This window comes from Eleutherodactylus coqui, chromosome 8, assembly GCF_035609145.1.
Source record: "Eleutherodactylus coqui strain aEleCoq1 chromosome 8, aEleCoq1.hap1, whole genome shotgun sequence".
Lineage (NCBI taxonomy): Eukaryota > Metazoa > Chordata > Amphibia > Anura > Eleutherodactylidae > Eleutherodactylus > Eleutherodactylus coqui.
In genome coordinates, this window is record NC_089844.1 from 34153096 (window position 1) to 34176288 (window position 23193).

A 23193-nucleotide genomic window follows, 5' to 3' on the forward strand; every position below is an offset into this window, starting at 1 on the left:
AGTGTAAGTGATCAAAGGATCACAGGTACAAATGATGGACTAATAAATAATGTCAAAGTGAAGAAATGTGTTAAAGCATAGAAAAAACTAATTGATTAAAGTGACTCTCTAATTTCAGGATAGAATACTGTCCTGAACCGGAGAGGGTGGAGGGTACATCAGCAGTTGTTATTCTCCACTGTCCCTCTGTTTTTGGTCATCCGCGATGGCGCAGCAATCTTCAGACTAACTAATCCTCACAGTAGATTGATAGTGTTAAACTACTAGAGCACTATACTGGCTCTCTGATTGGCCAGAGCTGCTCATGTGGTCAGCACTGGCCAATCATAGAGCAGCACACAGTGTGCATTAGGTAGTTAAAAAATTGCTGCAGCTACTTTTTTTTTTTTTTTTAATCCAATTTTTAATGGTTTTTTCAACATTACAAGGTAATCAAATGTATAAATCAGTTATTTATATGCCTTAATAAACATTAACAAATATCTCAGACTGTTCCTCTCCAAGGCTGCTACGCTGCGTGGCGCCTGGTGCTTCAGCCGTCAAAGTAGATACCTCTGTTAGGTTGACTTGAGTTGACGGCTTGTTGTTATATCCCGCCACCAGGGGAAACGGTAGCAGTCTGGAGCGGTGATGCACAGTCTGATGCTGAGAACTTGAAACTTAAAGTTTATAATATTACTATAATAGTTGTGGGGGAAGGGTGTGGGTGAGAGGGGAGGTATGAGGTAGGAGGGGTTAGGGAAAGATGGGGGAGGGTAAGAGGGAGAGGTGAGGTAGATGGTGTAAGACAATAGTTTTATATATATATATATATATATATCACCAAGACTCATACCTCCTGTCCTCCTGCCGTGTCCGCTCCAGCTCGCGTCCGAATCTTAGCCAGGTTGATTCCTCTATCTCAAGGCGTTGCTTGCTGACTTTATTTATTCAGAGGCTGCAACGGTTAATGTCCTAGAAACTTATAGTTCACCGTCCGGGGTCCTTCCAGGTGGGGTTTTCGATGGGGGGGGGGGAGGTAATGCGACCTGTTATTAGGTGAGCATGTACTACATGAACCAAGAACGCATCTTATCTTACTTAGGCTTAGTTTAGCTGCCTCCAAAGGGACCAAGTCATTAGGAAGTAGGCAGCTACTTTTGACGGACAAAAACAGGGACTGAAAGCAGCAGGTCAAAGTGACAGCAGGTAATATACCCCTCCTGCCCCAGGACAGAATTATGTTCTGAGTGTCGCTGTAAGTGGGGGGAGGGGGGGGGGGGGACGCTATTTTAGCAAGAAAATATTCTTTAATATAGGAAAACAATGCCGTAAACCCCCAACACCTATTTGGTATTATCACTATGTCTGCAAAGTGCCCATACACCCTCTATAGTTGTCGGTCGGACAGTTATTTTTTCTCAGTACCCTCGTACACATGAACACGCGGTTCGGCCAAGCGTTTATGTGTCTTACATGGGGATAGTGGAGAAAGCTGCTGGTGTCGTCTTACTCCAGAGTGGACAAAATGATTGGGTGTTGGAATTCAACGCGTCCGATGCCATCTTCTGTTGGGGAAAAGTCGGGAGGCTCCTGTACATGTGCGAGAATTGTTTGGTTCTGCCAAGATTGGCAGGTTCAAACGTCTAATGTCTATGCGTTTTTGATGTGTGTGTGTGTGTGTGTGTGTGTGTGTGTGTGCTTTTTTTTTTTACATCCGTACTGCATCTGCATTCACTACATTTTTTCATAAACTCAAACCCCCCCCCCCCAAAAAAACACCCAATTGGTGAAACATTTTTTTCCCCCCACTGTCTCCTGGCAACATGCAGAAAAACGCAGTGAAAAAGTATGCAACTGCATAATTGCTGCATGTTTACACAATGCCATAGAATTCAATGGCCGATTTGTGGACAAAAATGGGACTGCTGTGTTTTTTTTTCTTTTTACTCCAACAATTGGTCCGTGAAAAAACACTCATCTAAATACACCATCAATAAGTTATACTGTAAAAAAAATTAGGGCTTTTGATAAGTGGAAATTGCTGCGTCCTGAAGGATCAAAATAGATAATGTCACATCTGGTACGGACTAGTTAGAACAACTGGAGGTAAGAAGTTCCGGTTCCGAGCATGGAGTAAAACCATGAGCCAGGAAACCCACGACTTTCCAGACTAACTTAGAGGACTTTAGCGAAATGCAGTGAGAAGCTGTGAAAATGGTGACATAGTTTATCACAACCACCCAAACCGGATCAGTTCCTCAAGTGAAACACCTACCCCGAAAAGGGCAATACCACTGCAGGAAAGAAGCCAAGAACCAGTCCGAGGTGCACTGACGACACCTAGTATTAAACATTAAACCATGGAGACTTTGGGTGGCAAAGTACGAAGCTAATTCTAACTGACTACTGAATGCAGGAACATTGAGCACTAAGTCACAGAACACACTGGCATACACCGGACATATGGCTTGTACCCCTTGCACTAAGGGACCTGGAAGTCACAGTAGGTAGCGTCCTTAAGGGATAACGCAAACACTCTGGCCAAAACTGATACAATGTGACTTACCACCTCCTGTAGTATAAGACTTGAGAGGGTGGAGCATGACAACAGGGATTCTGTCTTTAGGATTCTCCCTGGTGTCAGGCTCCGCCCCCTTACACATAACACATTGTATCAGTTTTGCTTGGAATATTCATTTCAGGGAAAATGCTCTTTTTAGTGCTCCCTGAGTATGAGGGAATCATAACTCCCGCCATCCAGAACTCCACCTGGATGTATCGTTGGTGTCTGCAATAAACTGCTGAAGCGGAAATCAAATGAGACTTTTGATATTATTTTTATTGCTTTCCAATGACAAATGTTCCGGGTGTCAGCACAAGTCATGATTAACTGAACGCAATAAATGCTGCTGGATGCGATCATCATAGCCGTATAAAATGTCCGGGGTAAACGATGAGCCAATCACTGTAATTGTCACAGACGTTCATTCATATTTGGACGGATGTGACAGATCTTATTGTCTCTTGGGGACGGGCAGGGCAATTATTAGGAGATGAAATAAGTCTAGCATTGCCTCTGGCTGTATCCTGTTACCCCCTCTGTATATTGTGACTGGCAGTGCCCCCTCTTTGGCAAAACCAAAAAATACAAACTTATGAACATCAGCCAAGAGCGGAAGAGTGATAGCGTAACAGGAGTAGATACAATTTGCTACAGTTTAGTTCCGAGCTTGTATAAAATGTATCATTTCCAGTGGCTGATTTGGAGTAAGTGGTCTGTGACTATTTAGGAAAATGAAAGCGCTACAAATATGGAGCTAATGGTTTGTTTCATTCCCTGCAGATATTCGGGAGACGGCATTTGTTTACGCCATAACAGCGGCCGGGGTGATCCACGCGGTGACACAAGCTTGCAGCATGGGGGAGCTGATGCAATGCGGTTGTGAAGTGACGCGGAACTGGGCACCGCCACCACCTCTTGCCATTGGTCCTGGGGCAGATGGATCCGCTTGGGAGTGGGGAGGATGTGGGGATGATGTAGAATATGGCTATGAAAAATCACGACAGTTCATGGATGCAAAGAGAAAGAAGGGGAAAAGTGACATCCGAACCTTGATTGACCTGCATAATAATGAAGCAGGAAGGCTGGTAAGGATTCTTTGCAGTAACAGTAATAACGGAACCATAAGATGGATATACTTGCAAGAATGACTCCACCTAATGCTGACAAGACATGATGGGGCTCAAATATAGGGATAGGATAAGTTAGAACTACCTGATCAGTGGAGAAGTCTGATTGCTTGGACTCCAAACATCCTGAGAATGGGGGTCCTGAAGGTCCCTCAATGAATTGAGCAACAGACGAGCACACAAACAACCACTCCAATCATTTCAATAGGACTGCTGGAGATAGTCAAGTTCATGTGCTTGGCTGTCTCCGGCAGTCTCATTAAAACAGAAGAAGAAGAAATGCTGCTCGACTGCTGCTTCATTTATTCAGGAACCTTCAATCTTGGGATCAGTGAGGGTCTCAGCAGTCGGATGGATCCCCTCCGATTAGGTAATGTAACACAGTGGGTAATACTTGTTGGTTGGAGCATGAGTTATGTCTATAAGTACTCTCAGGATTGTAGCTTTAGGGGGGTACAGAGGCAGCAGTAACATCTGGGCCCTGGTGTCTTGAGAGAACCCAAAGACCAAATACACTATCTTAACAAAAGTAATTGCACATCTGAGCAAGAATCAAAGGTAGTATTTATTTCCATCTGTTAATACTCAGTGGGGCTCTTTTGGCCCTAATGACATCGGATACTGTCCCTGGCATATGCTCTACTAACGTCTCTTACACATCAGCTGGTATTTCCCTCCATTCATCCTGCAAATGTCTGGCACGTCCTCCCACAAAGACAATTAGAGATGAGCGAGCGTACTCGCTAAGGCAAATTACTGGAGCGAGTATTGCCATTTTCAAGTACATGCCCGCTTTGGGGACCAGCGGGGAAGAGCGGGAAGGAATGGGGGGAGATCTCTCTCTCCCTGATGCTCACCCCCGCAACTCACCGCTCACCCCCGCCGGCCCCTGAATCTTTTGGCACAAGCGGGCATGTACTCGAAAATGGCAATACTCACTCGAGTAATTTGCCTTAGCGAGTACGCTCGCTCATCTCTAAAGACAATGCATTGGCCTGTCTACTGTGGTGCGAGGAGAGTCATTATTGGTCAGTTGAGCAATGGAAGAACATTCCATAGAATGACAGATCTCGCTAATCCATCTATAAATCAGATGGCGGTACCTGGGTGTGGAAGATGCCTGGGGAACGCCTTTTGCCTGAGTGTGTTATGCCAACAGTTTGGGGATATAGAGGCCTGAACCCTACTGAACTTCTTTGAGACGAACTGGAACGTTGGGTCAGGAGATATGAACAGTGTCCCTCTGCTTTGAGAGAACTCACCAGATGTTTGCAGGATGAATGGAGGGAAATACCAGCTGAAGTGTATCAGACATTAGTAGAAAGTATACCACTGAAAGTATCCAATGTCATTAGGGCCAAAGGAGCCCCACTAAGTATTAAAATATGGAAATAAATAATGCTTTTGATTGCTCATGTCCAATTACTTTTGGAAGGACAGTGTAGCACATAGTAGATAGAAGACCCTGAGCTTCAAATTGCACCTCAAATCTACTCACTGTAATGTAATTCCCCACCTGCTGCGCTGATAACCTGCAGTGTATCTGTAAAGTTTCTGTGTAATGTCCCTTTAATTGCATCAAGCAGCAGAACGGAATTTTGACAAAAAAATGAGAAGTGCCATATATTATGGTGATTTATAGAAATAGTCTAGGCAGAGCTGTCTGCGCTCATTCTCCGCTGTCACTCACAGCCACTGAGGAGCAGCGAGGACAATGGATTTTGGCTTCATGCTCTGAGACCTGTGGTTTCCTATCTACGCTCATAGAAAAGTATTTTAATTAAAGAGTCAGGAGAAGGAAGAAGCTTCCATGAATCATGAATTAATTAGCAATGAGAGATGGATTGGGGAGGCAGAGGCAGCCGTGTGGCCATGGAGAATTCCTGGGGGTGGTGGGTTTTGCTGCAGGGGATTGAAGGTGCATTCCATAGGAAAAGCATCTAGGTGTTATCTCCCCAATCTATCTCTCCACCTCCTTCCCTGTCCTCTCCATCTCTCACTCCCTTTCTTCCTGTCTCTTCACCTTCATCCATTTGCTCAATTTGTACTAGCATTTTCCATACATTAAAAAGTATATGTATACCTGACAACACAATATATATACTATATAACACTTATCAAAAAATCCGAATCACTTAGAAAATACATTACTTATCCTGTACAGACTTTGAGTTATATTTTGAGCTACACTCACTATTCTGCTGGTGGAGTCACTGTGTACATACATTACTTATCCTGCCCTGGTCCTGAGTTACATCCTGTATTATACTCCAGAGTTGCACTCACTATTCTGCTGGTGGAATCACTGTGTACATACATTACTTATCCTGTACTGATCCTGAGTTACATTGTGTATTATACTCCAGAGCTGCACTCACTATTCTGCTGGTGGAGTCACTGTGTACATACATAACTTATCCTCTACTGTTCCTGAGTTACATCCTATATTATACTCCGGAGCTGCACTCACTATTCTGTTGGCGGAGTCACTGTATACATATATTACTTATCCTGTACTGTTCCTGAGTTACATCCTACATTATACTCCAGAGCTGCACTCACTATTCTGCTGGCAGAGTCACTGTATAAATATATTACTTATCCTGTACTGTTCCTGAGTTACATCCTACATTATACTCCAGAGCTGCACTCACTATTCTGCTGGTGCAGTCACTGTCTACATAAATTACTTATCCTGGACTGATCCTGAGTTACATCCTATATTATACTCCAGAGCTGCACTCACTATTCTGCTGGTGGAGTCACTGTGTACATACATTACTTATCCTGTATCAAAGACTATATTTCCCTAACTGCATTTTGATGATTATGCTCTGTGCAGATACTGAATGGGATACTGGGAGATTTCAGCTCTAAACCAGCATAATTTTTTATAAGTTAGTTATTTGCATAGTGACTTGGGTTTCTATATACACTAATTAGTAGGAAATGGCCCTTTAATAGGTTCAATCTATTAATTTTTTTCTAAAAAAAAAAAACCTTCTTGGCCTTCAGTCTGTGTAAGCTGACTGATACTCCTTCATTTTAATGTCTGCTTTATGGCTGTCAGACTTCGTCTCTAATAAATGAGGATTCCATTATGATTAAAATTTCGTTCCGTAGACCCTCGGGGGTCCGCAGCCATAATGGGAAGATTAACGTACAAACATACTGTGGATATTTGAAATCTGCCTGAATTTGTTTTCCACAGAGTTCATGAATATTATTACCTGCTGTTTGTTTTAACATTACCCCTTGTGTTCAATAGAGGGACCAAGGAAGCTGCACTACTTAATGTGTCCAGTAGGAGCACCAGAAAGGCTGCAATAATTAAGCCCAGTAGGGGGACCAAGGAAGCTGCACTACTTAGTATGCCAGCAGGTGAACTAGGTAGACTACATTACTTATTATACCTAGTAGCGAGGCCAGGGAAACTGCACTACTTATTATGTGCAGTAGTGGGACCAGGGAATCGGCACTACATACTATTCTCAGTAGACAGACCAAGGAAGCTACACTACTTAATACGCCCAGTAAGGGGACCAGGGAAGCCGCATTGCTTATTAGGTGAACCAAAGAAACTGCACTACTTATTATGCCCAGTAATTCGACCAGGGAATCAACACTACTTACTATGCCCAGTAGAGGTACCAAGGAAGCTGCACTACTTACTATGCCCAGTAGGGGGACCAAAAAAGATGCACTACTTTTTATGACCAGTAGGAGGCTTGGGAATTTCTGCAGATGCTTTCGGTCACTTGCTGCGGTTGTTTAGTAGAATTGGATCCCAGATATGTTGCTTCTGCTTCCACGTTCTTATGAAAACTTCCTAACTTGCCATTTGCACAGGCTCTCCCTGAAGACCTGCTCTTCACTAATCACATGAAGTGCTATCTGTCTGCGCCCGCTGTCAGTGCGGAGCCGGCTAACTGCTGACAGATTGCTTAAATATTCCACAGTCAGCAGTTTGCTCTTCCAGAACAGAACCGTTCCAACATGTGGCTTCTGCTGCTAATTCCTAAATAAAGTACGCTATTTTCTTATTAGCAACTTTAAAGGGCACTTCATGTTCTGGAAATGACCCCCCCCCCCCCCCCCCAACATCGGTGGATGAAACCCCCATAATTTGTGAATGAAACTCCCATAATTTGTGAATTAAAACCCTCATTTGTGGTAGCAGGAATCCTCATTACCTTGGATGCTGAAGTCAAACTGCAATTCAGTAGGTTTGCTCACTTTATTTAGGCCGCCTGCACACGGGTGGATTTTTGTTGTGGAATTCGCGGCGGGCGTCTGTCCACCCTGCGGATCCACAGCAAATACGATCCATAGTATGCAATGGGAAATCGATTCTTCCTGCACACGAGCGGAAATCAATTGCAACTTCCGCTTGCGGAGGAAAAGCTCTATTTTTGCACAGATTCTGCACCGACAGCTTCCATTGAACGCAATGGAAGCTGCCTGACCTGCGGCCATTCCACAATGACATTGCGGAAAGGTCGCGGGTACCCGTGTCATCACTTAGTGACTGCACGGGGAAAACAAACTTTTTAAAAAAAAAACCCTCTACTGTGCTTGTTCAACGGCGAGCTGCCGAGTCCACCTGCAGTACAGATGAAAACGAAAGAACACCGGTATGCAGGGTCACTGGCCGGGGTCCAAGCCAGAATCCGCTGCGGGAATCCTTGGCGTTTTTTGTTGCGATTTTTGAACATCAGCAAATAAAACGCATCAAAAAACTGCATGTGGTTTCTGACAATACATTTGGTTTTTAAAAAGACGCAACAAAAAAAGCCAAGTATGAACACAACTTTAACAATAATGGCTTATTGGCAGGAGAGGTTACCAATCAGTAAATCAGTACCACCTGGGACCCCTGCATATCAGCTGTTTAGTGGGCTGGTGTGCTCATGCACCACTCTACAATCCACTGCCTGTTAGTAGGTACTGAGATTCTGTAGTAATAACGACATTGGGACACTGTCTTAGTTAGAGGGAATGGGTACAAATTGCAACACATGAGTGGCTAAGGAGAACCTATGATATTTTAGAAAACTTATTAAAAACTCAGGTACGCTTTAATACTCATCTATCTCTGTGAGCCTGAGACTTTGGGAGAGGGGTATTTAACCACTCCCCCCCCCCCCCCCCCCGACTATACTAAACTTCAGAATGACCAATCAGTTATCTTAAAGGGTTTGTGCCAAGATAGAATGTTATCCTCTATCCACAGGACAAGGAATAAATTTCTCATAGTGAAGTCTGACCACTGAGATGCCCACAGATCCTTAGATTAGGGGTCCCAAAGGTTTCTGCATAAAAAGGCAGTTGCATACAGCCACTCATTTCAGTGGGAGCAATGGAGATAGGCGAGTTCAGACACTTTGCAATCCATGGTGCTCCCACGGAAATGAATGGAACCGCACCTATTCATGTGGGAACCTTCAAGTTGTGTAGCAGTCCCAGCGAGTCAGGCCCCCCACCAAAGCAGAATGTTATCCCTTATGCTATGGATGGGGAATACATTTTTCTATCTTGGCACAACCCCTTTACTGTTTGTACCATCCTCTCAAAGACTTTTAGGACTGCTACACTCTGTGGCATCAGGTTCTTGAGTACATGTTTAGTGGTCTGTGCTCTTGTAGGATGCCAAGTAGGGCCACCGGCCATCAGCTCCACCTCAGCAACTGACAATTACTGTATAGTAAAAAGTTCTGCAACTTTCCAATAAACTTTGTGCATTGATTCCTCACAATTTTCAAGATCACTGCTTGCTGACAGTGATTGGAAACATTACTGGAGGCTAACATCTAGTCCATGAGCCTCGTTTGGTGCAGAGTGTTAGGGCAGCAGAAATGTGATCCTAATCACTCGCTCAAACCTAAAGGTTGCACGTTCAATCCCCGTTGATGGCTCAACCTTCCATCCTTTTGAGGTTGGTAAAATGAGTACCCAGCTTGCTGGAGGGAAAAGGATGACTGGGGAAGGCAATGGCAAACCACCCCACAAAAACAGTCTGCCTAGAAAATGTCACAATGTGACGTCACCCAAGGAGTGAGCCATGACACGGTGCTTGCACCAGGGGACTTTACCTTTTTACCAAAATCCAGTTCATACCTAATACTTCTCACAGTCACGGTTTGCTACACTTCAGTCCAGACAATCTTCTGTAGGGTAAAACAGAAGCTTCTCTCCAGCTGTGATAGTTTTTAGAGTATGTGTAAAAATTCATAGGCCACAATGGATCTGCCATACAATCCGCAACAGAAATCCAAGGTTGAGCCTTGGATTTCTACCGCAAATTTTCATTTGTTGATGCTGTAGGTATGTATGCAGGTTAGCACCCACTGAGTGGATCTAGTCCACATGTAAATATCCTGAAAATGTTGCTTTACAATTGTAAAAGAAGTTTGAAGCGGTTGCCAATAGGGGTCTCCCTTCCAGACCCTTTGCAATCCACTGCCTGTTAGGTACTGAGCGTCTGTAATAACAAGGATGCTGGGACCTTTTCTGAGCTTTGTGGGAGGGGTTACCCATACTCAGAGGCTGCAGGCTGACCGATCAGCAGATCATATGTCTGCAGTCTTCACATTCTCTGCCACTTCTACTGTTACAGCGCGTGTGTATACATTACTTTTGGGTTTATTCTACATTCGGCTAGAATGTCTCTGAATGTCTGAATGATTCTGGAAGCAGATGGACTGGCATTCAGATACTGCTTGCCTGCTGATTGGACCACAGACAGGGCAATGCAGCATGGAAAGTGATGGAAAGGAAGTACAGGACAGTGAACTACTGGCAGAATGTTTGGCTAGACATAGCACTTCCTTTCTTTCCATGATGGGAATTTTAAACCTGTGCTGTAAAACCTGCACCATATAAACTGCAGTGCAGATTCCCATTCAGATGAATGGGGGACTTTAGTTTACGTTGATTTGCTGATGATTTGATGTGACATACACATAGAATTTGTTGCATCAATTCCATCTATCATGTCCTGTCTATGTCTTGTGTCTCCTTTGGATCATGTAGCTTCTCCTCCTTTGGAGACATCTTATCATGCAGTATACCATTACCCCATAGACCTGACACTACTTTGTCTAGATAAAATTTGAGTAACGACACTTGGCGCTGTACCCGCACCCCTCCAGGCCGTCACTTTTCCAGGTTGAGCATTTATATGTCAGGATAATTGCAGGGTCAGAATTGTTTCAACTTGTTTGGCAGATGCTATATATTGTGCAACAATTCAGCGCTCTAGTGCACAGGATAGAAATCTTTATCTCATTGCAGTAAAACATGCTGGGAAATGGAGCCACAGGGGACCTATTATTCTAAAGCAACCAGGTCAAACTCAAGAGTGCCCCCATGTGCGCAGGACCAGTAGTCAATAAAGGACACAACAAGCAAATGTACTGTTATCTACAGATGAACTCTGTGGGTTAAGTTTAAAGAGATATCCCCTTCCCATCCACAGGATATGCCATGAAAATCTGATAGATGCAGACCGCACCTCTGGAACTCGCGCCTATCTTAATGCGCCATAGGTGCAAAAGTGCATCTCTAATACATCACTCCTGTCTTGCGTACACTTTTGCCGGGGCATAACACCACTAATACAGAGTGCCCTGTCACCGTGGAGCAAGATCTACACCTAACATCACTCACCAACTCGGTTAACCCTAAACAAGTTACAAAGTACCTACATGTGGCGTTGTTTACTGTCGCAGATAACCTCACACAGTATGTCAAACTAACAGTGTATCACAATCCTCATATTACCACAGTCCTCATATTACCACAGTCCTTTTGGTAAGATACTCCTCTAGACCATGCTCATCCGTCATTATCCCTCTAGTGAGCACACACTAAGATGTTGGAGACCGGTCTCGTGAGTCCAGCAGCTTGGTTCTCTTCCAGGCCCATGGGGCCATCAGCTTCTCCTGGGACTGACGTCCACTTCTTCCACGTGGTGTATATATCATGTCCGCCACAAGCAGATGGGAATGCCCCTTGTAAATACATAGGTGACTGAGCTGTACGTCCTCTCAATCAACATTTATGGGTCTTACTGTATGTAAAAAGATGGTCGCTGCTTTGGTTTTTATCCAGAGGCTACAGAATATCTTGTGCCGTCTTCTCATACTTCCACGTACCTCCCAACTCTTTCCTTTATTTTTATGGGATTGTTCTGTGAAATTAACCTCAAAAGAGGTTGGACTAATGCTAGAAAGTGGTCATTTCTTAGAGGTTTTGTCAGCATTCCTGGTAAATCAGGGGGAAGACCTTACTATTACACAAATAAGGAGTCAAAAGTTGGAAGGCATACTTCTAGTCTGTGTAGGATGTCGGAGGGAGGCAGGGTTACGAAGATGAGAAAACAAGTGGTCACCAGACACGACCTTCAGAATACAAAGGGGTCTGTAAGTTATATAAAAACATAAGAAATAGTGAGAGCTGGGTATTTTTGTGTTTTAAGGGGTTTTTCTGGCACTAAACTATTAATGACCTCAGGACTGATCATGGCTAGTTGATCAGTGGGACTCTGCCACTTGAAATGCTTGCCGATCAACTGATTGTAGTGATAACAGCACTCAAGTGAGCGCTGCTGTAAGTGCAGTCCATACCAGGCACAGCGCTGTACATCGTATTGTGGCTATGCCTAGTATTGCACCTAGCCCCATTTACTTGAATGGGGCTAAGTTATTCTCAGGCCATGTGACCAATAAAGGTGACGTCACTGGCCTGAAAAGAGGCCGCAGTACTCATCCAAGCGTCACGGCCTCTTCAATCAACTGATTGAATCCTGCTTTAAGCAGTGTGTTAAACCCAATGACCCTGGAGGTCCAACTCTACGACTTTATGATTGGCAGGTCATCAATAGTTTAATCCCGAAAAAAAGCACTTTAAAACGACCCAACAGTCTTAGAGACAGAATTTGTCCTAGGACCAGGGGGGGGGAGTAACATTACTGGGTATTCCCCTGTCTCACCATTCTGCCGCAGATCCACGGGTTCTGAAGATAGCTGCAATGCTCCTTTCACTGCCCAGTACACAATGTGCATCTGTAGTCTGAGACACTTCATGCTGCTCTCAGATTGGCCAATGCTGTGCATCTGAGTAACATTGGCCATTCAGAGAGCGGCTTGTTGAGTCTTAGACTACCGATGCACTACCAACACAAAGGGGTTCGGGATCCACAGTGTAATAATGAGGAACGAGAGTGCTAGTGAATGTTGCTCCCCTGATCTGGTTTGTCCAGGGAGCAGAGGGTCATTTTAATGCTGTATTATTTATTTCACTCATGTATGCTTTTTTATCTTGCTTTTACTGCAGGCGGTGAAGAACTACATGAGGACGGAGTGTAAATGCCATGGTCTCTCCGGTTCCTGCACTTTGCGGACCTGTTGGAAGAAAATGCCGCACTTCAGGGAAGTCGGAGACCGACTACTTGAGAGATTCAATGGAGCCTTTAAGGTTATGGGAGGGAATGACGGCAAGACAATCATACCGGTTGGACACAACATCAAACCTCCCGACAAACAAGACTTGATTTACTCTGCTGATTCCCCCGATTTCTGCCAAGCCAACCGAAAAACCGGCTCCCCAGGGACAAGGGGTCGTATTTGTAACAGCACCGCTCTGGACGTTGGGGGATGTGACCTGCTCTGCTGCGGCAGGGGGTACCGGGAGGAGACTGTGGTGGTGGAGGAGAGCTGCCTGTGCCGCTTCCACTGGTGCTGCGTCGTAAACTGCAATAAATGTACTGTGAAAAAGGAGCTCAGTATGTGCTTATGAGACGGAGTGGGAAAAGAAGGAAACTGGCTCCATCTGGGGGCGCCTGGACGTCGACTGAGGACTCTGGCATAAACGCCCCCCACTAAAAACAGAGCTGGTTGACTAATGTGACATGGGGAAAAAACGTCAGCTCTGAGACTGGGACAGTCACATGACTACACCTCATAGCCGATGAATATGGATGTTTCAAGGGCACATCCTCGATAAAAAAAAGACTTGTTACCTGAGTGGGGGGGCAACAAAAGGCAGTATCATTTTATAGATAATATATATATACAGTATATGTATGTAAACGTATACACAGGAGCATAATTATGGTATTTCCACTAAAAGCAGAGCAATGTGTTCATATAATCCTATGGAATTCATCCTGTAGAATCACTATTGGGCGCTGGACCCAGGTCATCAGGTCCAGCACCAAGTAGTAAGTGATTCCTATATCTGAAACTGGTACTCTGCCATTCTTTACCCTCTGACCCTAACTGTTTGAACTGGGAAGGGGTAATGGTGAGGCCGTATGTGGATGGCCCACTGGGAGCATGCTCTAGGGCTAATGTTTGGTAACATTGGTACAGGCTTGCCATTGAGAGCTACCATCGAACTATAGAAGCGTACATCCCGCTAGCGATTGCCTCCTTTCGACTGATAGGTGCAACCATTAGTACTCACATTAATAAGTGTGCCCTGGGGTGAAAATTTTTCGATTTTGGCAATTTGATGCGAATCAGTCAGAAAATAGGAGGTGCATTCAGGTTCTAAGGTCTCCTAACTTTTTTTTTCTAAAAAACGACTTACCCCAGAAAGCTGAAGGTATTGTCACTTCTCAACATGATCTCCCTCTTGACATACACATTTTTCACAACGGCGCCACCATTATGGCATGGCCGCTGTGAACGCTTTTTTAGGGGTCTGTTTTGCTCACTGGAAAATTGATGACACATGGGCTGCGCGTCTTCAAAATGTGCAACAACAGCGAGCGTCCTTCTGAAAAACAGCGGATATACCTCGTGCGCTGTGATAATGGATGGAATGAAGGCACCATTCATGCCGTCATTACATGTTCAGATCGCCTGACACATTGCTATGTGAACGGCCTCCGAATCGTTGGTCAACAGGAGGAACCTTTCCACATCCTCAGGTGTTCACGCAGGGTGGTGAGCACAGATCCTACGCAACTGCCGACGTTCTAGGCAATCTCTTCCACAGTCAATTGGCGGTCTGTTATAACCACTTGCTTCATTCATGTTGTTGGACTGTCTGGTGCGTGGACGAGGCTCCTTTGGTTTGTTAAACCGTCGCACCTATGAATGCACATCTTTCACATCCATGACACCTTCACTGCATGTCTCACTCAACTGACCATGAATGTCCATGGGTGTTCATGCAAGTGAGGAAAACAGATGATTATACACTGTTTTTGGAACACAAACAACACCATAAACACTTCCCTCCAGCTGCTGTCATGTGGGTTCTGTGCACTAGACGTTGCTGCCATCGCTCACTCATCCCTGATAAATGCCGGCATCTTCTTATTTGTAATCCATGTTTTTATTTGCTTCTATTCCCGAGAGAAAAAAAAATAAGAGACCGTAGAACTTAAATACACCTCAGATGTCACGCTTGCCTCTAAACGGCTAACAGTAAAGCGATTGTTTCAGCAGTGTCCACTTTTGTATTGAAGCCACCGAAATTCCCAGCAAACAAATAACTTTGCCCGGAAGTCACGGCCCGAAGGACTCTTCCCCTATAAATTAGCTCTCCTACTATTTGCATACCTTTTTTGCTCAAGTCAGGAACGTTATCTTTTCTCCTTAGGGAGAGCACCCAGAAGCTGAGTGAGTAAGGAGACTTATAAGGTCATTCATGCTCCTCTGGGTAATATGCAAATAAAGGAGATGGAAGGAATACTGCATGGTCTATAAGACACCTTACGTCAACTTAATACTCTCCACAAGTACCTTTCCCAGTAATACAAGGTGATGCCCCAGGCAGGTGCTTTAGTAGGCTCACCAAGGGGAAGACCATGTGGCTAGCCAGCTTTACCACTGTCAGTAACCATTGAAAGAAAGCCCAGTCACAGGCCTTACATGCACTTCCGTTTCTGCATGGAGCTTAATTAACCGGGGACCACCCTAGTTTGTGGTGGTACCACCCCTACACTATTGTGCCACTCCCACCAACAACCCTGGCGCTACCAGACTTAAAGGAACAGTTACGTAACATTATCAATTTTATATAAATACAAACAATTTCACAGCTTAGGTTGAACCCCCTTAGGGCTCCTCCACACGGGCGTGTGGTGACAGCGGATTAGGCGCATTGGTCCATAATACGCTGTAGCTATCATAGGCTCCCATGTTGCCGCTTGCACATATTGTGCAAAATACACGCTCAAGAAAGATCGCAGTATGTTCTTTCTTGGCGTGCATTACGCATGCCTACTCACCAAGATAGTCGCGGGCAGCATGCAGAGGATTACACTGGTGTGAAGCTGCGCCTACTCTGAGTCCACCACAGCGGTGCTTGCTTATAGATGGGACTGGGCTTAACCCACTCATTGATGATACTGACCATTAACATTGCTGCATTATAATCAATGATCCTACAAGGTTGCGCCATTGTTAGCATTTGCTATTAACATCGGTGTCAGCCTTCTGAAATGTCCCGTGGACCCGCTACTGAGGACATGAAGTGCTGAACGAACAGTTAAATTAATAGAATTTCTGGACCATCTGGTGCCGAACTAACAGACTTTTTCAATATGCAATAGAATGAGTGTTCCAATTCTAAAAAACATTGGGACATTCGTGTCCAGACCAGATGGACTATGTTAGGAGAAGTCCTCTGAGCTGGATGCACCACATAAAGTAACCAATTGCGCTCATGATGTATGATATTCGCATAAGCTCCCTCTTCTACTGGCGGGCTGAGCCGCCATCTTTGGACATTATAACCTCAGAGCCCCATTTCTATATCCAGAACTCAGCACTTCTTCTCGGGCTCAGAGATCAGCCTCTGTGATGTCTTCCATCTTTGGACCTGATCGTTGCTGGTGATTTTCACTTTGAAAATTAAACTTTCAGATCTTTTCGCCATTTGCAAAATGTAAATCTAAAGTCTCATAACAGGAAGTCTGCGGGTCGGTTCAGTTACAAGCAGGGGTGCACATACTATGTCCGTATCAATGGAGGTATCAAAGGGGTTTGATGTCAATGATTGAATAATGAAAAGTTCTGCAACTTTCTCAGTGTTCTAACTCCTAGCCATTTTCAAGATCTCTGCTTGCGGTCACTGGATGGAAACAGTGTGAAATAAATTCTGGATCTGAAAACGCATTCTGAACTATGGCTCACATCATACTGATGTCAGGACTTACATAGTACCGAAGCATTGATCGTTTTGATGGATCCACTATGTCAAACATTCTTACAGAAAGGAAAGGATAATCTAGCCGACTACTCGATTCTGTATATCGGAAGAATAGAGAAAATTAACAGAACGGTCCTCAACACCAGAGATATCATACTTTTCAATCCAAGCAATCCTCTGTGAGCTAGACATCCAGAATAGTATGTTTTACCTGCATTGATACATTGTAACAAACTATAGACCATGTGTTTCAGGGGTATTCCAGGACTTTCCTGAAGACCTATCCTCAATATAAGTCATCAACAATTGATGAATGGGGGCCCGCCACTTGGGATCCCCGCTAATCAGTGAGTCGTTTGGCCGGCTGTCAGTGGAGATCAGTGCCAGAAGTGTAATAGCTGTCTTCACTCCCACTGAAAGCAACATGAGCGCTGCCACCTATTACACCTCCGGCTCCTCACGTCCGACCCTTACCGTAACGAGGAGCCAGAAATGTAATAGGTGGCAGCGCTGACATTGATTTCGATTTGAGCCAGCTATTACACTTCCGGCATTAATCACCTATGATGACGTCAGCTGATTAGCAGAACGATCCCGAGCGGCAGACCCCCGTTTTGAGGATAAGTCATTAATAGCTAAAGTCCCAGAATATCCCTTTGAGTCACATAGGATTTTCTGACTGTCTATCATAGTAGCTAAACAAGAATGTTTCAATTCGCTGACAGCAAGAAGAGATTTTGAAAAATAATTAGGAATTGAAGCGAGAGGCTACTATACAGCGATGAAAGGGGGCTTGCAACCACATGACATGTTTTCACAAACAATGGTGTAAAATAACAAAAGGAGTAATACTTTGCCAATCCCCACAGCTCCTGTGGCGGCACGTCCGGGGTCCCTGCCAGTCTCTGTACGCTCAGCTTCATTGGTGCCATGTTGTCTCCGCATGCGCTCGCTGCAGCCAATCACTGGCCTGTGGTGCCGGCACGGTACATCATCGCAGCAGCCCGGTAACCAGGCCTAGGGGAGCGTCAGCACGATAATCGCCATTACAGGTCATTGTACAGATTCATACGCCATTGCTGCGAGGAAATGTGTGTACTATAATCTTGTATTTTTAGTAATAAAGTTATTTAAGACGTTCTTATGGCTCGAGGAGATAATATACGGAGCAAACAATCGCGATTGTGCAAAGAACTAAATACGAAGCGTTTGCTTTTCTTTGATATTTTTTTTGCGTTACATGAAGCTTTCTTCTCCATTCACGGCCAAAGCTGCAGGAGGAATTGTGCTGGATCCCTGTTCTCGAAGAGCAGTGCATTGTGGGAGCAGCGGTGACAGTTCCACAGAGCGGAGCCAATCACGTCACCAGAAGCTCTGGATATGACTGGAGAAATAAGATACGACTGCGCTATTTGTTCCGTTTGAAAAACGGATAGGAAACGGAATGGAAATAAATGGAAAGGTTTCCTTTAAGAAATGAAAAACAAACGAAAGATTGATACGAATGGCGAATAAAACGGATACGTTTAATTCCATTTATGTTTCCGTTTCTATGCTCCACAAATGGAACAGATAAATGGAAAAGCTTAACAGAGCCTAGCGGTAATATAAGCTAGCCCTGACTCTGTCTTGTATGCCAGCGTATACCGTCTGATTAGCTGGCGTATCCAAGCCTATCGTGTGTGATTTTGTCTGCTCAGTGCATGTATCCAAGCTTCTTATATGTGATACTATCTGTGCTGAGATAGTGTCAAATGAGCTGATGTATTTAAAGGGGTTATCCAGGAAGCACCCGCCGGGATACCCCAGGGTCGGAGTGGAAGCACTGCTCCGACCCCTGTGCAGTGGCCAGCACTCGTAATTACAAGCACAGCTCTCATTGCAATCAATGGGACCCCAGCCTGCAATTACAAGCATAACTCCCATTGATTGCAATTACGAGTGTTGAAGCTACACAAGGGTCAGAGCAGTGCTTCCACTCCGACCCTGGTGTATCCTGGCAGGCGCTGCTTGGATGACTCCTTTAACCCTTTATGTACCAAGCAACGGTAATCTACGGTGCTTGGTCCTGGACTTTAAACCTTGCCAATAGTCATAATACAGTGTGAGATAAAAGGCCGGGTTCACACGAGTGCCCAAATCGCATGATTTTCTCGCGATGAGACAGCGCTACAAATCACATGTATGTGAAGCCCATGCTTTCCATTTGGTTCCTTCACATTGGCCATTTTTTTTTAGGCTGCTACATTGCCAGAGAAAAATGTGCCATGCTGAATATTGATGTGTTTTGTAGCCCATATTTCCCTATGGAGACTTCTTTTCTGTTGCCTCGCATCGCACAAAAACACGGTTTTCATGTGATACAATGCAACTTTTACAAAAGGAGGTCCTACTGTTTACCCTAAAATAAGCCCTGACTGCATTTAAAAAAAAACACTACATCACCTAAGAGGCGTTGTCCGCTCCACCGCACTGTGGCACACTTGTCTGCAGTCTTCAGCCAGCGCTTCCTGGTGAGGGGGGTCAAAACTCACGCCTCCAGGAAGCGCTGGCTCTGATTGGTTCTTCTGTGCCGCGGCTCAGCCAATCACGGAATTCCATACCAAAATCTGCAGGTCTAACTGAGGGTTTTGATGCAGAATTACAAGCAGGTTTTAAGCCATTTTCAATTCTGCATCAAAGTCTATTGGTAGCCTGCAGATTTTAGCACAGAATTTACAGCGGCTTTCAGTGTGTTGTGTGGCCTTTTCCATCCCGCCTGAAATGTCTCATGAACTGAACTCACAAATGAGATCTTTATTCCTCAAACGCTCTGATTTCGGTGAGACCAGTCGATCATGTAATGCGAGAGCGTCCTTCATCATTGGTCAGAAACGCTATCTTTCCTCCTTAGGGAGAGCACCTAGACGGTGAGTAAGGAGACTCCAAAGGCCATGCACGCTCCTCTGGGTAATATGCAAATAAGGGAGATGGAATAAAACCTCTACAGTGCCAACTATTGGAAAACGCCAAAAATTGCAAGGAGGATCAGGGAGCATGAGGAGCGCCTTCAGAGTTGTTGACATGAAGAAACCAGTGAATCAGGGCCACCCAATGAGCAGGCGCCATGTCGTGGTGGATTTGCGGCGCCAACCTGGAGGATCTTTACGCAGGATGGTGTGCGCAGATCTTAGGGAAATCACAACTTTGCAGCCAAACGCTCCTAAGGCAAACAATTACATCCTGGGTGTGCAGGGTTTATCGCGGCTGTTAACCATTTAAATCCCGCTGTCAGTTCTGACAGCGGTATATAAATACCCTGATCGTTGTTCGAGGGTCCTGAATAGTCCCCAAGGCTGCCATGAATAAATGCCTGTGTCACACCTTCATAGACTGCCTGTCAAAATGCGACATAATGTTATACTGTGGTATTGCATTATACTGTATGGGCGGTCACAAGTTCAAGTCTCTTATGGGGACTAGAAAAAAAAAAAAGTACGAATAAGTTAAAAAAAAACAACCTTTTTTGCCAATAATTAACCCCTTTGGGACATGGCCCTTTTGTTTCCATCTTCGTTTTTTCCTCTCCCCTTTTAAAAAAATCATGACTCTTATTTTTCCATTGACAAAGATTTCTGAAGGCTTGTTTTTTGCAGGAAGAGTTGTATTTTTCAATGATACTGTTTAATGTACCGTATAATGTACTAAAAAACTTTAAAAAATGCTAAGTGGAGTGTAATGGAAAAAAAACGAAATTCCGCAATTTTTGTGTGTGACTTGTTTCTACTGCGTACACACAGCAACAGAATTAGGGTGTATTCACTCCATTTTCAAAGCAGGCGCATATACTCTACGATCTGATGCATTGGATTAGATTCCAATGCATCAGATCACACAGGCGTATTCCAGCGGCATAAAAGCGCCTGGCTGACAAATGTAGTGCCGGGCGCTTTTACGCCGGGCAGCAAAGATAGTCCTGGAACTATAGCTATCTTTGTGCCTGAAATACGTCGGCCCCTGCATGGGCTCCTATGGGAGCCAATGACAACAGCCGGAGAAGGGAGGTGGGAGGGAGTTTAGGTGAGTGACTGCTACACTCCCTCCCCCCTTCTCTACTCCTCTCACCTCCCCTCAGGCTGTTTGCAATGGGAGGGGGTGGGACATAGGCAGAGTTAAGCTATGTTCCTCCCATTGCTGGCTGCAGACAAGGGGTGGGTGCTTAGCTCCGCCCCTATTCCACCCACTCCAATGGCAAACAGCCAGAGGGAAGGAGAGAGAAGGTGAGCCGGTGAGGGGGAGGGAAGGGAAGGCAACAGCATTGCTGCCTTACCGTATATGTTCCTGGTCCATGCCATCTGAACGGGTGCACAAACGTTAGATTTGTGCGTTCGTTCATGTGTTTTTACAGCGCCAGCGGTTGCACGTAAAAACGCCTACGTTTGCGGGGAAGAGCCCTTAACCCGATAACTTTATTCTATGGGTCAGTACAATTACTAAAATACCAAATTTATATAGTTTTTTTTTTGCTGTACTACTTTTATTTTTTACAAAAATATAAAATTTTTTAGAATTATTTTCTGCCGCCATCTTCTGACAGCCATAACCTTTTTATTTTTCCGTCAACATAGTTGTACGAGGGCTCGTTTTGTGCGGGACGTCCTCTTGTTTCTGCTGATACTACTTTGGAGTACATACGACGCTTTGATAGCTTTTTATTACATTTTTCCTTGGAGATGGGGTGACCAAAAAAGCCTAATTCTGGCGTTCTTTTTTTTTTTCTTCTGACGACGTTCACCATGTTGGGTAAATAATGCATTACTTTGATAGATCGGACTTTTACGGACGCAGCGATACCAAATATGTATTTTTGTTTTATTATTTAAATTATTTTGGTGAAATTGTTTTTCTTTTTTTCTTCATTTTACTCCACTTAGAAATTGTTAACGTTTTTTCAGTCCATTATGTGATACATTAAGTAGTACCATTGAAAAATACATCTTGTCCCACAAAAAAAAGCCCTCAGAAATCTACGTCGATGGATAAATAAAAGCGTTATGATTTTTTTGGAAGTAGGGAGGAAAAAACGAAAATGAAAAAAAATTAATAAATAAAAGGGCCGGTCCTTAAGAGGTTAATGTATAGTATAAATGGAAAACTAGAACTCCTCTGTTCTATGAAAAGAAATGCCAACACTATTATCCAGAATCTATTCCCAGCATGCCATTCCAATCTAGTCCACTAGAGGGAGCACAATACCTGCTTATAACACAGCACAGTGCGCCCTACCTGCAGTCACAGGTTACTGCGCTGACTGCCAATAAATCCTAATCTGGATAGGGCAGAAGACGACTAATATTAATCTAGATGCCTGAAAGCTGGAAATACAGTGGCGGCTTCTCCTATAAATCATGTTGCGAGCCAGTAATGCTCAGCCTGGAGACAAGCCGTGATAGGTAGCCCATGACTGACTGCTGCAGCGGCTCTTTTAAGGCTACTGAAATTAAACATCTTGGCATTTTAATAAATATAATTGTAAGCGGCGATATAAGCAGGGGAGAAGGTTACACAATAGAGCGAGCTGCGCCAACAGCAACGAGACTCATGTCCATGGGAGTTTTCAGGCGTCGCTGCCAAATCAGAGCAATCATAGAAGTATGAGACAAGTGACAGGCGCAGTTTTCCAATCATCCAGGCTGGGCAGATGAGGACAGAACGCTGCGCCTCCTTCATCGGGTGGGACCGGCACATTATGTACCCCAGATGGGCGGACAGGCCCCCGTTACATCGCATTAGGAGTTTTATTATGGTCACAGGTCATCTGCAGGTCCCTCATGGTCGCTGAACTGATGCCGTGCGTCACTGCTGCGCCATAAAACGTACTAGCGGTGGGCTCTCTACCTACCTGATCTCGTGAGCGTACATTCCTGCTTCCTTACATCATGTCCCCCAAGTACGCGCACATTGCGTTCTATGGCGTGTCTCGTATCACTGAGGGAGATGAGTCACAACGGCACTGGAAACAATTTGACTCTACTTCATGTTAACACTTACGGACGTATTTACACAGGCGAGTGCGATATTCTCAGACCAATACCGCACTTGTAAAAGAGTGATTTTTTTTCCCCCTGTGATCACAATGCATTTTTCATAGCATCGCCGCACATGTGATTTTCACATACATGCTTCAATGGCAAAAACAGAAAAACTGCATGAAACTCGCATTTAGGTTGTATTTGCAAGAGGGAGTTTCACGCGTGAGTACCGATTGAGAGCGATGTGGACAGAAAATAACATATGATATACTAAGGGTGCGGGTGAGCAGGATATCGCTCCAAAAAACTAATTGTTATCGTGTTCATAAACATGCGATTCTGC

The 23193-nt window shown here is 44.5% G+C and overlaps 2 protein-coding genes across 3 annotated transcripts in view; one reads left to right on the forward strand and one right to left on the reverse strand.

Annotated features, from left to right (window-relative positions):
* Positions 1 to 17979, forward strand: part of WNT6 (Wnt family member 6) — an 87431-nt gene extending 69452 nt beyond the window's left edge. For both annotated transcript variants that reach the window (XM_066575471.1, XM_066575472.1), the window contains exons 3-4: positions 3326 to 3630; positions 13009 to 17979. In XM_066575471.1, the coding sequence (XP_066431568.1) occupies positions 3326 to 3630; positions 13009 to 13470 (767 nt within the window). In that variant the 3' untranslated portion in view covers positions 13471 to 17979. The remainder of the gene's footprint in view (positions 1 to 3325; positions 3631 to 13008) is intronic.
* The window catches only part of TYW5 (tRNA-yW synthesizing protein 5), a 964030-nt gene that overhangs the window by 462164 nt on the left and 478673 nt on the right, over positions 1 to 23193 (reverse strand). The window lies entirely within an intron of this gene.